This window comes from Myxine glutinosa, chromosome 2 (assembly GCF_964187855.1).
Source record: "Myxine glutinosa chromosome 2, kmMyxGlut1.1, whole genome shotgun sequence".
Taxonomy (NCBI): domain Eukaryota; kingdom Metazoa; phylum Chordata; class Myxini; order Myxiniformes; family Myxinidae; genus Myxine; species Myxine glutinosa.
This window is the reverse complement of record NC_136262.1, coordinates 272,017,841-272,032,772: the sequence shown is the minus strand read 5'-3', so window position 1 is coordinate 272,032,772 and position 14,932 is coordinate 272,017,841. Positions and strand designations below refer to the sequence as shown.

General features: G+C 47.0%; 1 protein-coding gene across 1 annotated transcript in view; it reads left to right on the top strand.

Moving 5' to 3' along the window:
• The window catches only part of CC2D2A (coiled-coil and C2 domain containing 2A), a 486,222-nt gene that overhangs the window by 443,845 nt on the left and 27,445 nt on the right, over nt 1-14,932 (top strand). The window contains exons 26-28 of the mRNA XM_078772721.1: nt 2,807-2,944; nt 5,654-5,776; nt 5,928-5,986. Coding sequence (XP_078628847.1) covers nt 2,807-2,944; nt 5,654-5,776; nt 5,928-5,986 — 320 coding nt within the window. The remainder of the gene's footprint in view (nt 1-2,806; nt 2,945-5,653; nt 5,777-5,927; nt 5,987-14,932) is intronic.

Here is a 14,932-nt window from a genome sequence, read left to right as displayed (position 1 = left end):
AGTGGATCTGGGATGAATTAATGGGGATAGAAAAGATCAAGGTTTTGGATGGGGGAAGATAAGAGATGGTGGTGAACAGCTGTTTTAAAGACCTGGAGGGTGGAGTGGGATTGAATAGAGTGAGGGGTTTGTTCCAGAGGCGGCAGAAAAGAGGAATGAAGGAGTGAAAGTGAGCAGAGAGTCTTGATTTTTGCAATTTCACCAGAAGAGGGTAGCTGGCAGATCTTGTGCGACCTGCAGGAATATTTTGGGGACAGAGCACAGACAGAGCAGAGGAGGCTAGGCCAGAGAGGAGTCGGTAGAAGGCAGAAAGACCACCAACCTGCCTGCGGTGAGTGAGTGAAAGGCCCTCGGAGTTAGCTTCATCGCGGGAGATTCCAATGATTCTGAAAGCTTTGGTTCCAACAGCGTGAAGCCGAGCGAGGTGTGAGGCAGGAGCACCAGCCCAGAGGGGAGAGCAGTATTCCATTGAGTTGCAGATGAAAGCCTTGTATGTGGTGAGGAGCTCAGGTGTGCCAAGGAAGAACTTCGCACGACGGAGGATGCCCAGTCCGTGACTGGCTTTGTAGGCCAGCTTGGAAATGTGGTTTTCCCAGGAAAGATCATGGCAGATAGTGAGACCCAAAAGCTTGAGCGACAGAACTTCGGTTGTTGAGAGAGTAGGATTGTTGAGATTGTTGAGAGGATTGTTGAGAAAGTAGATGGGGGGGTTTTCCAGATAGTCTTTTCGGAGAGACATAGTGAGAGTGTGAGATTTGTCAGGATTGAAAGACATGTTCCACTTGTTTGACCAGTCTGTGATTTTGTCTAGGTCTGCAAAGAGTGAGGAGGCTGCAGACTGCCGACTTGAGGGATGGGGTATGGAGCGGCAGAGAGTGGAGCCATCAGCAAAGAGATAGAGAGGATTTTCCAGAGAGTTGGAGAGATCATTGATGAAGACAAGAAAAAGCACAGGGCCCAGAACACTGCCTTGGGGAACTCCAGCCTGAACAGGAAGTGGAGATGAGAGAAACCCATTCAGGGCCACACGTTGACTACGACCAGAGAGGAAGTCTGCAAGCCATGCGTGGAGATTTCTATGTATACCACAGGAGGAGAATTTCGTGAGCAGAGCGGGGTGCCAGACCGTATCAAAGGCACATGATATGTCAAGGGAGACAGCTCTGATTTCCTGTTTGGCATTGAGGACCTTCATCCATTGTTGAGACAGCAGAAGCAGCATGTCCAGAGTAGAATGACCTGGTCTGAATCCAAATTGATGATCAGAGATCAAGCCATTGGAGAAGAGGAAGGATTTGATACCCGAAGCAATGATGGATTCCATGACTTTGCTGATAATTGGGAGCAGGCTGATTGGTCTGTAGTTGCAAGGATCTGTTTTTGCACCTTTTTGTGTAAAGTGGTAATGTTGGCTGATTTCCAAGCTGATGACAGATGACCTTGAGCAAAAGAGAGGGTGAAGAGAACAGAGAGAGGGCGAGATACTGAGATAGAGTGGCAGAGCATAATTTTAGGAACAGTGGGCTGATGAGGTCTGGTCCAGTTGCAGAATCAGAGTCGAGGTTTGACAGAAACTTCTCCACCTTGCCAGGAGAGTAGGACACAGAGTCCAGGAGCAGTTGGGTTCGACTGGGTATGGTGGGTACAGAGAGTGATGGGTTTGGGACACAAGATTTTGAGGCAAACACAGAGTTGAGGAATTCGGCTTTCTCATGAGCGGAGTCAGCTGTGTAGCCGTTTGAAGAGAGCGAATGGATGAAGGGGAGCGTACTCCAGAGACAGATTTATCCACCAGTGGGTTTTCGAGGAGGGAGACAAGTTTGAAAGTTCTATCTTGAAGTTGGACAGTTGATGTGTCTGTCTCTCCTGAGAGTGGACGACACATCTTGCGGGCTTTTGTCCAAATGGCTGAGGTCGCCTTCAGTGAGATTGACATTCATAGAAGAGAAAGCAAGTTGTTTCAAGGTAACCGTCTCACCACATGATTCAGTATTAAATGGGTCAGAGATGATAACTACTGAAGACGTGATCTGGTAACTGATGACAAGATTCCCAGGCCACATTAACATCCGCTGAGGCAGAGTTCTGAAAATTGAAAAGGATTGATTCTGAAAAGAAATGGCAACTTGCCAATGTACCCTGCCGATGTACCCTGCCAATGTACCCTGGCAATGTACCCTGCCGATGTACCCTGCCGATGTACCCTGCCGATGTACCCTGCCGATGTGCCTTGCCAATGTACCTGAGCGAAATGCCAGAGTCGCCGGCACTGGTTCTCTGAGAATAGCTAGGGAGATGTTGGCTCTCATCAGCATCTGATCAGATGAACCAATTGGAGCAGAGGAAGAACAGGAGACGTTTGCTGGAAAGTTCCCATTTAACATGTTTGAGCTTGAGAGTTTGGGTTAAAAAGTCGTTTGTTTTTTTCATAGTTCTGACCTTCAATGTTCAACTCAGGGATTCAAGATCATATTGAATACATTTCCAAATGTTCCCAAAACACATTGCTGGGACAAACATCTGGTTTGGATTAAACGAGATGACATTTTCTTTGGTTCGGATTCCCTAGCCCATGATGTTGTGATCCAAGGTTGGAATCCCATGCACGATTTGTTTCTTTCATGTTGTTTATTTTAAAGTACGTTGGTGTAAATGTTAGTATCACAGTATAACATGTATACGCCCTTCTGTGAGACGCTGCAGGAAGCAAATACCATGCTTCCAGGAAATAATTCCCAAAGGAAGCACTTCTTGAAGAGTGTCAGGTTTTGTAGGAAATCGTGCTTACTTGTTCATTGTTTACCAGGGTCCGACTGCATACGTCTTAACGAAAGAAGATGACATGAGTTACCTCATTTGGAACGCGAGCAGTGGGCAGAGGTACCAGCAATTTGATTCCTTCTGCCCCTTGCAGAGCGTTGGCAGTTTGGTGGGCACAGACAACGTGAGTTACTTTCACTTTTTGTACCATGCTCTATACAGAGTGTCGCTTCTGTCGAAGAGTTTCTTCACTAATAGTAGGTTATATATTGATGTCCCGTGACCACTCACAGCATAGGAAAGTTTGATGCTGGATTTTGATTCGTTGCAGTACTTCGAAAAAAATAAGTCCACGTCACTTGCGGAAATGTGGACAAACTCCGCCAGAGGGCCAAATCCAAGATGGCCACTGCCCGCATTAGTAAAAAGTAGAATATGGTCAAAATTTTGAACCAATGGACATGGAGAACTTATGTCTCCTCCCCTCCCCCCACCTCTCCCCACACGGTGTGTGGCCATAGCTTGTGTTACCTCCCACACAAAGTTGTATTCATACCCTAAGTTTGGAGTTTGTAACTTAAATGATGTGGCTGTGCATGAGAGAGAGAGAGAGAGAGAGAGAGAGAGAGAGAGAGAGAGAGAGAGAGAGAGAGAGAGAGAGAGAGAGAGAGAGAGAGAGAGAGAGAGAGAGAGAGAGAGAGAGAGAGAGAGAGAGAGAGAGAAGAGAGAAGAGAGAAGAGAGAAGAGAGAAGAGAGAAGAGAGAGAAGAAAAAAAGAAAAAGCTATTTATTTATGTATACATATACAGTCACGTGAAAAAGTAAGTACATCCCATGTAAAGTTTTGACTTTTTCAACATATTTCAACATTCAGCTATTTGATCTTCATTTCAACAATATTGACAGATAAAGGTGATATAATATAACAAATATCATGAAACATTTACATTTTGTAGTCCATTGTATAATTTAAATAAACCTGAATGCAAATTTCGCATGTGGAAAAAGTAAGCTGCCGACAAAATCCCAAAGGGATCCCAAAGGAGCCTTAAAGGTAACAGTGTACAGAAAACCAATCGCTACCTTGATTTCAATTTTTGCCATCCAATGGAACACAAAAGATCGGTTGTGCACACCCTCTCAAAAAGAGCACGTGAGGTACCATCTACCTTTGAAGACAAGATGAGTGAGGTGGACCATCTTCAAAATGTGTTGAGGGCAAATGGTTATCCTGACAGCTTGTTACCCAACAAGAAAACGATAAGGGCTTCCCCACACAACAGGCTGAGACCGAGAGAACAACCAAAGGGTTTGTGTGTTCTCCCTTTTGTCCCGGGGGTTTCACAGAGGGTCGGCAGAATTTTGAAATCGGCAGGAGTGAGGGTTAGTTTCACACCGGGTTTCACCCTTCGCCAAGCCCTTATGAGGGTCAAGGACAAGCTTCCGAGGAAGGATAGGTCAGGGGTGGTATACGTAGTGCCCTGTGGTTGTGGAGCTGAGTATGTGGGTGAAACCGGGAGGACCTTAGGTCAACGTATTGCTGAACACCAAAAAGCATTTGAATGTAATTTTCCCAGCAGATCTGCTATTGCCAAACACGGCCTTAAGGAAGGCCACACACCTTTATGGGATAGGGTTAATATTTTGGGTTCCACACCCAACAGAAACAGAAGACGTGTTTTGGAGGCTTGGCACACGGAAGAAACTGTTACCTCGATCACACAAGAGGTAGTTGACTTACCGGTAGCGTATGACCCACTCTTGTGTAAACGAAGCAGGCATTCCGTACTTTGAACAACGAGTCCACATAATGTCACACAAGGTTTTTATTCGGACAATTTGCCCCCTCCCCCTCCCTCCAAACCTCCCCTCTCCCAAACCCCCCATCCGCTTCCACCCCCCCTCTGGTTCCCCCCCCCCCCATTTTATCCCCCCCTATAACCCCTCTTCTTCCCGCATTCCCCTTTACCGCATAGGGCCACATGTGATGATCTTGATATTAGGGCAATTTTTATTTTATCTTAAAATTTTTTGCTTTAATATATTTACAGTTTTAATTTAATTATTTACAAGTTTAACTTTTAATTAAATGTAAAGATTGTTCCGGATTTTCTAAACACGAGTTATAATCCAGCATTGCTTACAGGATTATTTTGAGCCGTTAATATGCGGTTGATTTTTGAATTTGGTCAGTAACGTCTCCGTTCACGAGAGAGAGCGGTGTGATACGGTTTCATTGGCTGTCCAGCTTTGCCCACCCCACTTTGCATATACCCCGCCCACTTTGCATATAAGGGGATGTTGAGATGATTTTATCACTCTTGAGGAAGATTAACGGAGGCGTGTGGCTTTGTCACATGTTGTTAATCGAAACGTTGAGTCATTGTTTGTTCAATTAAAGGTTGGAGATCTTACCATGGAGTCATTTGGATTTACTCCCAACCGCAAATCTTTGCTTATATATATATAATATACATATGAAAGAAGAAGAAGAAGAAGAAGAGTATTACCCAGAAACATGTCAAACATTCACCCTCCCACCCCCCCCCCCCTCCCCAACCATCCCTCATCCTTTCTACGAGTGGGCTTTAATACCACTATACATTGCAGTATATTCCTGGAATATAACGCCCCCCCTAACCCCTTCCCCAGCCACCCCACTCAATCCCCCGTGAGTGATGGCAGCAACCGATGGCGTTTATAGATTGTTTGATATGTTCACATTAATAAGATGCATTCTTTTTATTCTACGTTTGTCATAGTTTTCTCACCTGCTCAGATGAATAATTATTTTGTTTTTGTCCTCATTGGCAAGTCTTTATAGAATTGGGAAGAAATGTGTGTTTCAGTTTTCACCATTTATGTTTACTTGGCCCTTTTTAACTTGTTTGCAGATCTGGTTCAATATGCAAGCCTGCGATTCTCCGATGAGGGTGAACTTTGATGTGAGCAAAACCAAGCTGTGGAAGCCTCTCTTCTCCCACAGTTTTCCTAATCCAGGACTGGGAAGTGTCCAGGTATTGAATGGTGCATGGAGCAACACCAACCAATGTTTTAAACATGCCTGCCGGCTTGTTCTCAAAAAGACGATCACAGTTTGAACAAACAACGTTAATGACAAGCTCTGTGTTTGAACAAACAACGTTAATGACAAGCTCTGTGTTACAGCCTCAAACACTCAGCTTCCAGCCCACAGACAGGAGCACGGCCCTGGAGCTACAGGACAGGTAATGGAACTGTACACGTGTATATTGATATATATTGCTCATGGTTGTGGAAATGTCAATAATCTACAAAGCATGCATGACTACTCGTGTCGTTTAAGGTGTATTGCGCAAGAAATGCCGGGTCAGTTGTGGGATCAGAAATAGGACCTTTTCGTATTTATTTTCCTTTTTCCTAAAGTTTACCCCATATCCACTCCCTTTACACGACGTGAGTTTAACTGTTGGTGGTGGTGCACAAATACAGCTTTGGAAAGGAATCAACCCTTTTTCTTTCAAGCAAGAAAGTGTGGGAAATGAGAAAGAAGACAAAGAAGAGCGCCTTTTGCCTGGTGGTAAAAACAAAACAAACAAAAAAAACGATCCATGCTCGTGAGCGGGTGGCATGAGCAGCTTCAGTGCGTTGGTGTGAGGTATTCGATCTCTGTGAACTGTATGAAGAAGATTCGGTTTGCATGAAGGAGGTGGCCATGAGGAAAAAGGCGCTTCTTCGAGTCTCTGTGGAGGATCTGTGCTTCATGCTGTGAACGGCCTAGGCGTGTGTTAAATGAAGGACTCAATCTCCTCATGACCTCATAAATGAGGCGGAGGAAAGGAACTCAGACCGACGGAAAGTTCAACGGAACTCAGACCGACTCAGAACTTGGGGCCGACTCAGAAGAAGACCTTTGTTGGTCAAAAGCTTGTCGAATTAAAGATCGAAGCCCTGAAGCTACGTCCGCGTCTTATTCAATCTCCCGATTATTTATTCAATGCAAATGAGACGCCCTGCTCGTACTGTGGAGTTTCTACTATTTCTCACAGTTATATGTATATATATATATATATATATATATATATATATATATATATATATATATATATATATATATATAAATAAATTATATATATATATATAAATAAATTATATATATATATACAGTCACGTGAAAAAGTAGGTGCACCCCATGTAAAGTTTTGACTTTTTCAACATATTTCAACATACAGCTATTTGATCTTCATTTCAACAATATTGATAGATAAAGGTGATATAATATAACAAATATCATGAAACATTTACATTTTGTAGTCCATTGTATAATTTAAATGAACATAAATGCAAATTTCGCATGTGGAAAAGGTAAGTACACCCTTGGCTCTAATAGGTGGTATTGCCCCCTTTGGCAGAAACAACCTCAAGTAGGCGTTTCTTATAACTGTCTACCAGTCTCTGACATCGACTGGGAGAAATTTTTGCCCACTCCATGCAGAATTCTTTCAGCTGTGCGATGTTTGAGGGGTTTCTTGCATGCACAGCTCGTTTCAAAATCCCCCCACAACATCTCAATGGGATTTAGATCCGGGCTTTGACTTGCCCATTCCAGAACCCTCCATTTCTTTCTTTTCAGCCATTCCTTGGTGGATTTACTGGTATGTTTAGGGTCGTTGTCATGTTGCAAGGTCCACCTTCGGTTGAGCTTCAACTTTCTGATAGATGGCCTCACATTATCCTCAAGCACCCTCTGGTACAATGAAGAATTTATAGTGGTTTCCATGATGGTGAGCTGCCCAGGCCCTGATGCAGCAAAACTGCCCCAAACCATAATATTTCCACCACCATGCTTTACAGTTGGCATCAGGTTCTTGTGGTCAAATGCTGTCTTTGGTTTTTGCCAAACATGCCTTCTGATACTGTGGCCAAATAGCTACACCTTTGAGTCATCTGTCCAGAGCACATTGTTCCAGAAGTGCTGGTCTTTGCCCAGGTGTTCATTGGCAAACTTTAGTCTTGCCCTGATGTTCTTTCTGGACAGCAAAGGTTTCCTCCTGGCACACCTCCCACGTAGATCAAATTTGTGGAGCCTCTTTCTAATGGTAGACTCATGCACTTTGACATCAACAGTGGCAAGAGCTACCTGAAGGTCCCGTGATGACATTCTGGGGTTCTTAGAGACTTCTTTCAGCATCTTTCAGCATGGGCAAACAAATGGAACATGTCTTTCAATCCTGATAAATCTCACACTCTTACGATGTCTCTCCGAAAAGACCGACTGGACAACCCTCCCATCCACTTTCTGAATAATCCTCTCCAAGAAGTTCTGTCACTCAAGCTTTTGGGTTTCACTATTTGCCATGATCTTTCCTGGGAAAACCACATTCCAAATCTGGCCTCCAAAGCCAGTCGCCGACTGGGCATCCTCCGTCATGCGAAGTCCTTCCTTGGCACGCCTGAGCTCCTCACCACAAACAAGGCTTTCATCTGCAGCTCTATGGAATACTGCTCTCCCCTCTGGTCTGGTTCTCCTGCCTCACACCTAGCTCGTGTTCACGCTGTTGAAACCAAAGCGTTCAGAATCATTGGAATCTCCCGCGATGAAGCTAACTCCAAGGGCCTTTCACTCACTCACCGCAGGCAGGTTGGTGGTCTTTCCGTCTTCTACCGACTCCTCTCTGGCCTTGCCCCCCCCCCCCAGCTCTCTCTCTGGGCTCTGTCCCCCAAATATTCCTACAGGTCGCACAAGATCTGCCTGCAACCCTCTTATGGTTAAACTGCCAAAATCAAGACTCTCTGCTCACCTTCACTCCTCTTTTCTCCCGCCTCTGGAACAAACTCCCTCACTCTCTTCAATCCCACTCCACCCTCCAGGTCTTTAAAACAGCTGTTCATCACCATCTCTTATCCTCCCCCATCCAAAACCTTGATCTTTTCTACCCCCGCTAATTTCGGTCCCCTTGTGTTTTATACCTCTCCCGCCCCCCACCCCCCCTTCCCACGCCTCCTCCCCCCAAGCCCTCTCCCTCCCACACTTCTCCCTGCTCTCAAATGTTGTGGTTGTGTGCTTCCCCTTCTCTCCCCATCGTCTTCCGCTCCCTCTTTTTGTATATTTTGTTTGTCTGGTTGATTTGTTTGTGAAATAAATGTTAGCTCTTTCACGAGCCTCGATTCAGTATACAAAAAAAAAAAAAAATCTTACGGTCTGATCTCGGGCTGAACTTGCAGGGGCAGCCTGGCCTGAAGAAGTTGGCAGTTGTTTGGAATCTTCTCCACTTGTAGATGATCTTCCGGACAGTCGAATGATTGATTTCAAATTGTTTAGAGATCTTTTCAAATCCCTTCCCAGACTCGTAGGCATCTATAACCTTCTTTATGAAGGCCTCAGAGAGCTCTTTTGATCTAGGCGTGGTGACGCCGCACACTTCAACAAAATAGAGCAAACCAAACTAAATGTCTGATGTTTAAATAACACAGGTTCCTCCAAGATCCTCTCGAACGATGTTCTAATCATTTGCACCTGAGCTGGTGCACCTGATTCTAATTTTAGGTATTTGAAGTAGTGATAAATGTGGGGGTGTACTTACTTTTTCCACATGTGAAATTTGCATTTATGTTTATTTAAATTACTAGGGCATGCCCGTACGTGGGTGCCCGTTCCTTGCCAAAAAAAAAAAAAAACGCTACCCGTACGCTCTACCCCGCCCGTACGCCCGTACGCCCGTAAACAAAAAAAACAACGCTCTTCGCTTCCGCCCTTCGCTCTGACTGAATTGGGAGAAATAATGCGCATAAGAAATCGAGAAATTATTATTTTCTCCGGAAGAAATCGAATTACGAACCGTAATGGCGCACGCGCTCGGCTCGGCTCGCTCTCACATCGGCCACGCCTACGCAACAACGCGTTCTGTGATTGGCTGCCGGAAGTGCAGTCTTCACTGTCCGGAAGGTCGCAAATCGCAGTTACGATGAATCGCAAATTAGTTTTAATTAGTTTTAAAACATAGTTTAACGGCAACATAGTTTTCCAACGTGAAATAAATGAATACGCTCTCAAATGTGCCGTCCGAGGCAGAGTCTGTTCGCCACGTTCGGCACACGTGATAGCTCGCTGCTCTCTGATTGGTTGAATCGTTTTTTGGACATAGCTCGGTAACTACTTCTCCGATTAATATGAAACCTTGAAAAGGCACATCCTCAGGTCCCCAGCAATATACCTGGCAAGTTTCAAGTATATCGGACCCGTGGTTGTCGAGAAACAGCGGTCACAGACATACAGACATACAAACATACAAACATACAAACATACAAACATACACACAGAGATTACTGGAATTATAGATAGATACAATGGACTACAAAATGTAAATGTTTCATGATATTTGTTATATTATATCACCTTCATCTCTAAATATTGTTGAAATGAAGATCAAATAGCTGTATGTTTAAATATTGTTACAGACACGACTTTGATGTTATGGTGGGCCGAGCGGAATGGCCGCCGTGTCCGCACAAGTTACCCGATTATACTCGAACCTTGTCCGAGTCGCGCTATGCTAGGTCAATGAAGGAAAAGGACACAACGGCTGGGATTCAAATGACACGACACCAAGGGTTCAGTTCTCAAGACCTCCGGAGGAGGTTATATTAGGGCGGAAGGTCAGATTACAACGACAAGAGGGACAGCATAGAAAGGCAGGCACTTAGACACACTCTTATAATAGCCCCGACAGACGACAGATAAACAGGACAAAAACTGACTCACACGGGGATTGATGGCAAGGAAAGCGGGTATCGATGGCTCAAGGTGCACTCTTGGCTCAAGGACAAATCGACCCGGTCCGGTCCAATGATGCGGGGAGGTCGCTCTCAGCGCTGGAAGGTCGCGACTTGTCTTCTTCAGTCGGGGGCGCATCTCACGTCACATCCGGTAAGTCGCTGCGTATATCCGGCGGGGAGTGACACGCCCTCGGCTCGTTAGCTCCGCCCCAGATGGAATCGGTCCGCCCTTCTTATTGGGTGCGGGGGGGGTTACCAGGCTCCGCCCTTGATGAGGAGCTGACAGCCAGCCCCTTCGTGGTAACCCCGTGGAGCGCATGGGTAATGGCGGCTAACCGAGCCGGAGTGAGGACGCACACTCCCCGCGCGCCGTTGTTGTAGTTGTTGTAGTTGTTGTTGTAGTTGTTGTTGTAGTTGTTGTTGTAGTTGTTGTTTGGGGAAGAAGATGGGAGGAGGTATGGGAAGGTCCTAAACTCACTACTGGTGCCATATAATCACATTCTGGTGCAACGAAGAGTCAGAATTAATGGAAACGAGTCCTTAACTGACATAGACTAAGAATAACTAGCAAGATGTCCGAAAGTTGTCTACGTGAGATGCGGTGGACCTGGGCACGACATTTAATGGGGGGAAAAGGGGAAGGTCGGTTCTACAGAGTGTTATTTACAGGCAATGGGACTAGGGAATGGGGGATTGGGGATAGTTGGGGAGTATTGGGGAAATAGGGGAATATTTACAAGCGGATATGGATAGAGGCCAAATCCCATATCCGCAACATTGCACCCTTCTCTACCCTCGGGGCGTCCCAACCCGATAAATTTTTACCTACTTTAGTGTGGCACTCAGATGTAGTTCCCTCTACTATTAACTCTACCCTGAGTGCGACAATTTTACAGATATTCACAAATGAGTAAATATGTCCCCCTGCGACGTTGCACCCTTCTCCTCACAGAAACACACCCACAGGATAACCGAATCGCGGAAAGAATTCTCAAACTAAACATACAGCCGGTAGGGAGCATTATTTACCCAAGACTACGCTGATATTTACACTACGATCCAGGACCTGTTTTTGGAGGAACACATGCAGATGTTATGCATAGAGAGAGCACGCATGCCAGCATCGATACACCAACCCACGAGTGCTCTGTGGCCTTACGGCCTTTAATAACGTGCAGAGCACCCCTTCCAAGCACCAAAAGCACCACCCCATCACACAGTCAGCACCATCCGGTGCACCAATAAAGTGTCTATAAATCACGGTGTGGTGTCGCAGCCGGCCGATGGTCTGCCGCTGGTCTTGCCTTCATGTGGTGCACTTGGTGTTCTTGCCTCTTTCAAAAAATAAAGAAAGGCGCCAACCGCGTCCATTTCTCTATTGTGGCCGTCAGGGGGCCAACTGTTAGTGGTTCACCTTGTATGGCATAGGTGCCACGTTGACCCATATGTCCATCCATGGGTGGTGCTTGGCCGCAAAAGAACTGCGGTCCATTGTGGGTGGCCACAAACATTGCGGTCCATATGGTGTATCGATCCAGGCAGCAAGCAGCGAAAGTGCAGGCCCACAACTGCGTAGCCAGCACCTCTCTCTTTCCTCTCTCTCTGCCCCAAAGCCAGATCCTCGGAGGTGGGAGACAAAAGAAGCAGACAAGTGAGTAAGGTGGTAAGGGCGCAAAAGTGCACGCAATACAAGGTAATGCACACTGGGGGCACATGGGAACCAGGTGAGACAGGTACGTTCCTACCGTACGCCCCCCCCCCCCCCACCAGGTAACCTACATGGCCCCTCCCTTACCCCTTACTGTATCCACAAAACACAACACTACCCATAAACATCTATTTTACTAATCAACAAACGTCCCTACTGTCTTCCCCGTTCCTCCCATAAACCAAATTCGTCTTCTCTCCCTCCTAACCAATCAAATTTGCTATTTCCAACTCTCATCAAAATTTGCCATCTCCAACTCAACATCATAATTTGCTATCACCAATTCATCATCAATCCCTCCTAGGGAGGGAGAGATGGAATCACCCCAATGTCTCATCCACGTCGTGATGCGTCTCACAAATCCTCACAGCAATTCTCATTTCCTGCACCAAAACAAAGAAAACACAGGTGTGGAGTCATCATCATCACCACAGGTAAGTGGCTGCGTATGGTGCGACAGGTTCATCAATCCTAACTATCTCCTAAATGACTTTAACAACTTTACACTACCCGGGGTCTTTCTCCGGCCAAACCATTGGCCCTCTTACACTATGGGTTCTAAAAACCAATTCCCATTGGCCAAACTGTGGTGCTTTTCAATTTGGGGTCTCACTCCCCCGATTCATCTCCCGGTGCCCTCGTACAATTTCTGGGCTGCGACGTGTACCTCTCCCAGCGGGTCTACCCACCTGCACACCTCCACCACTGCAGTTGCCTCCGAGCTTACCTGCTCCTTACTCTAACCTAACTACCTGGGGAAGGCCCTCTGGCGCTCTCCCCACTCGGTGCCCTCTCTGGCACTGGGCTACCCGATCCACACCCGGGATCCTCAGGCACCCACTCACAACTACCGGCTCCCAGAGCCCACCTGCGGCCTCACCTGGCCGACATCCTCACAGTGGTGGAGTGCCCAACCAACTACACACACTAACAGGCTACACGCCCAGCCATTTCCACAACACTAATGCACCCATCCAAATACCATTCTGTCACCCGCACCACAGATGCCAATATCCAACCACAATTTACCTATACCCTCTACCTAACACTTACACTACCCGCCCCGGGTATCCGTGATGGGGGTCCACTCTTCCCCCATTCACACCTTCGCACCATGCACACCACTCCGTACCACTCACTCCAACTCTCTCCACACACCTGTACCTGCACACCTGTGCTCTCACACCTGGTGCCACCTGCACCCTTCTCTCCCCAAGCGCATTCGCGCTGATCCACAACACTCATTACTCACACACTGTTCCACACACCTGTCCAGTTGCACACCTGTGCAATCACACCTGTTCAATCCTCACACACACGGCATCATCTCAGCTAACTACTCCCTTCTGAAACTTGTGCTTCCCAGTCGTCCCTTTAAACTATTGCGCTCCCACGTCATTATCATCCACACTAATCTACCTGCGTCCCCACTACAGGTATCAGTCACTAGCTAAACTTAACGTCACCTAATGTCATCTTCGCTAGATCCCTATCAATATAACCTAACCCACCCGGGCTAGTTTTCACTGCCATACACCCCATAAGCTATTGCTCCTTTGCCCCCCATTTTTGTGAGGGATGACAGAGTTGCCATCCCACCACATCGGGCATCTCCCACTACCAATTTTGCACATCAAATTTCAACAAATCAAAAATTTGCCAATCACTACCCATCATCTGCCAATCACTACTGCCAATCCCTTGCCAATCATCAAATTTTGTTTTTCTCTAATTTTGGGTCCAAAACACTATCCTCATCACCCGTCTACTCACTACTGCCTCTCGGTGCGCCAATTCCTGTCCAAAGCCCGGCTTCGTAAAGCCAAGCCATGAATGCAGGTTGTTCCGTGCCAGCGGCTGGATGCGTCCGGCATTCGGTGCAGGGACGGGGGCTTACCCGGGCCGAGATCCCATGCACCATCTCGGCGTGGAGCCATCCAATGTCCCGATCTCGACCTGCCGGACTGCCTCAACAAAAAGTGGTCGCCATGACGACCCTTTCTATCGGGCTGCCCGCTCCGCCTAGTGGAGCACGGACGCAGCCGTTCAAAGCGAGGCCCGGCACGCACCGAGGGCCCGCTTCGGCTAAAAGTCGACCTAACCTCTAACCTGGTTACCGTCGATGCTTCACCTGGATTCTTACATGCATATGCTACCCCTTGCTTGCTCATACCTTTCCTTACACACCCAGGTACCCTCATTCCGCTCACCGACTTGGTCACACACCTGACCACCGAACACTTTGGCACACATTCGTTGGTCGCACACCTCACCAACACACCTCTTCGCGCCCCCTCCTCTGTCACCTCCTCTGTGACAATCACAGGTGTGCTCTCATTCGCACACCCAACTACGTGCCTCACCACCAATTCCAGCGTGCATTCCCACTCACGCTCTACCATTCCAGGTGTGCTTCCTTTCTCACCTGTCACCACCAACTCACGCTCCGTGTCACTCGTACTACTCTCACCACCACTCTTGACAACGCACTCACCCTTACTCCCGACAGCGCACTCTTTCCTCATGCACCTGTCCGTTACACACCTTTCTCGCGCACACTCTCCCGTTACACCCTCTGTAACACTCACCACAGGTGTGCATTCTTCCTTACTTTTGACAGCGCACCCTTTCCCCATGCACCTGTCTGTCACACACCTTTCTCGCGCACACTCTCCCGTCACACCCTCTGTAACACTCACCACACCGCGCT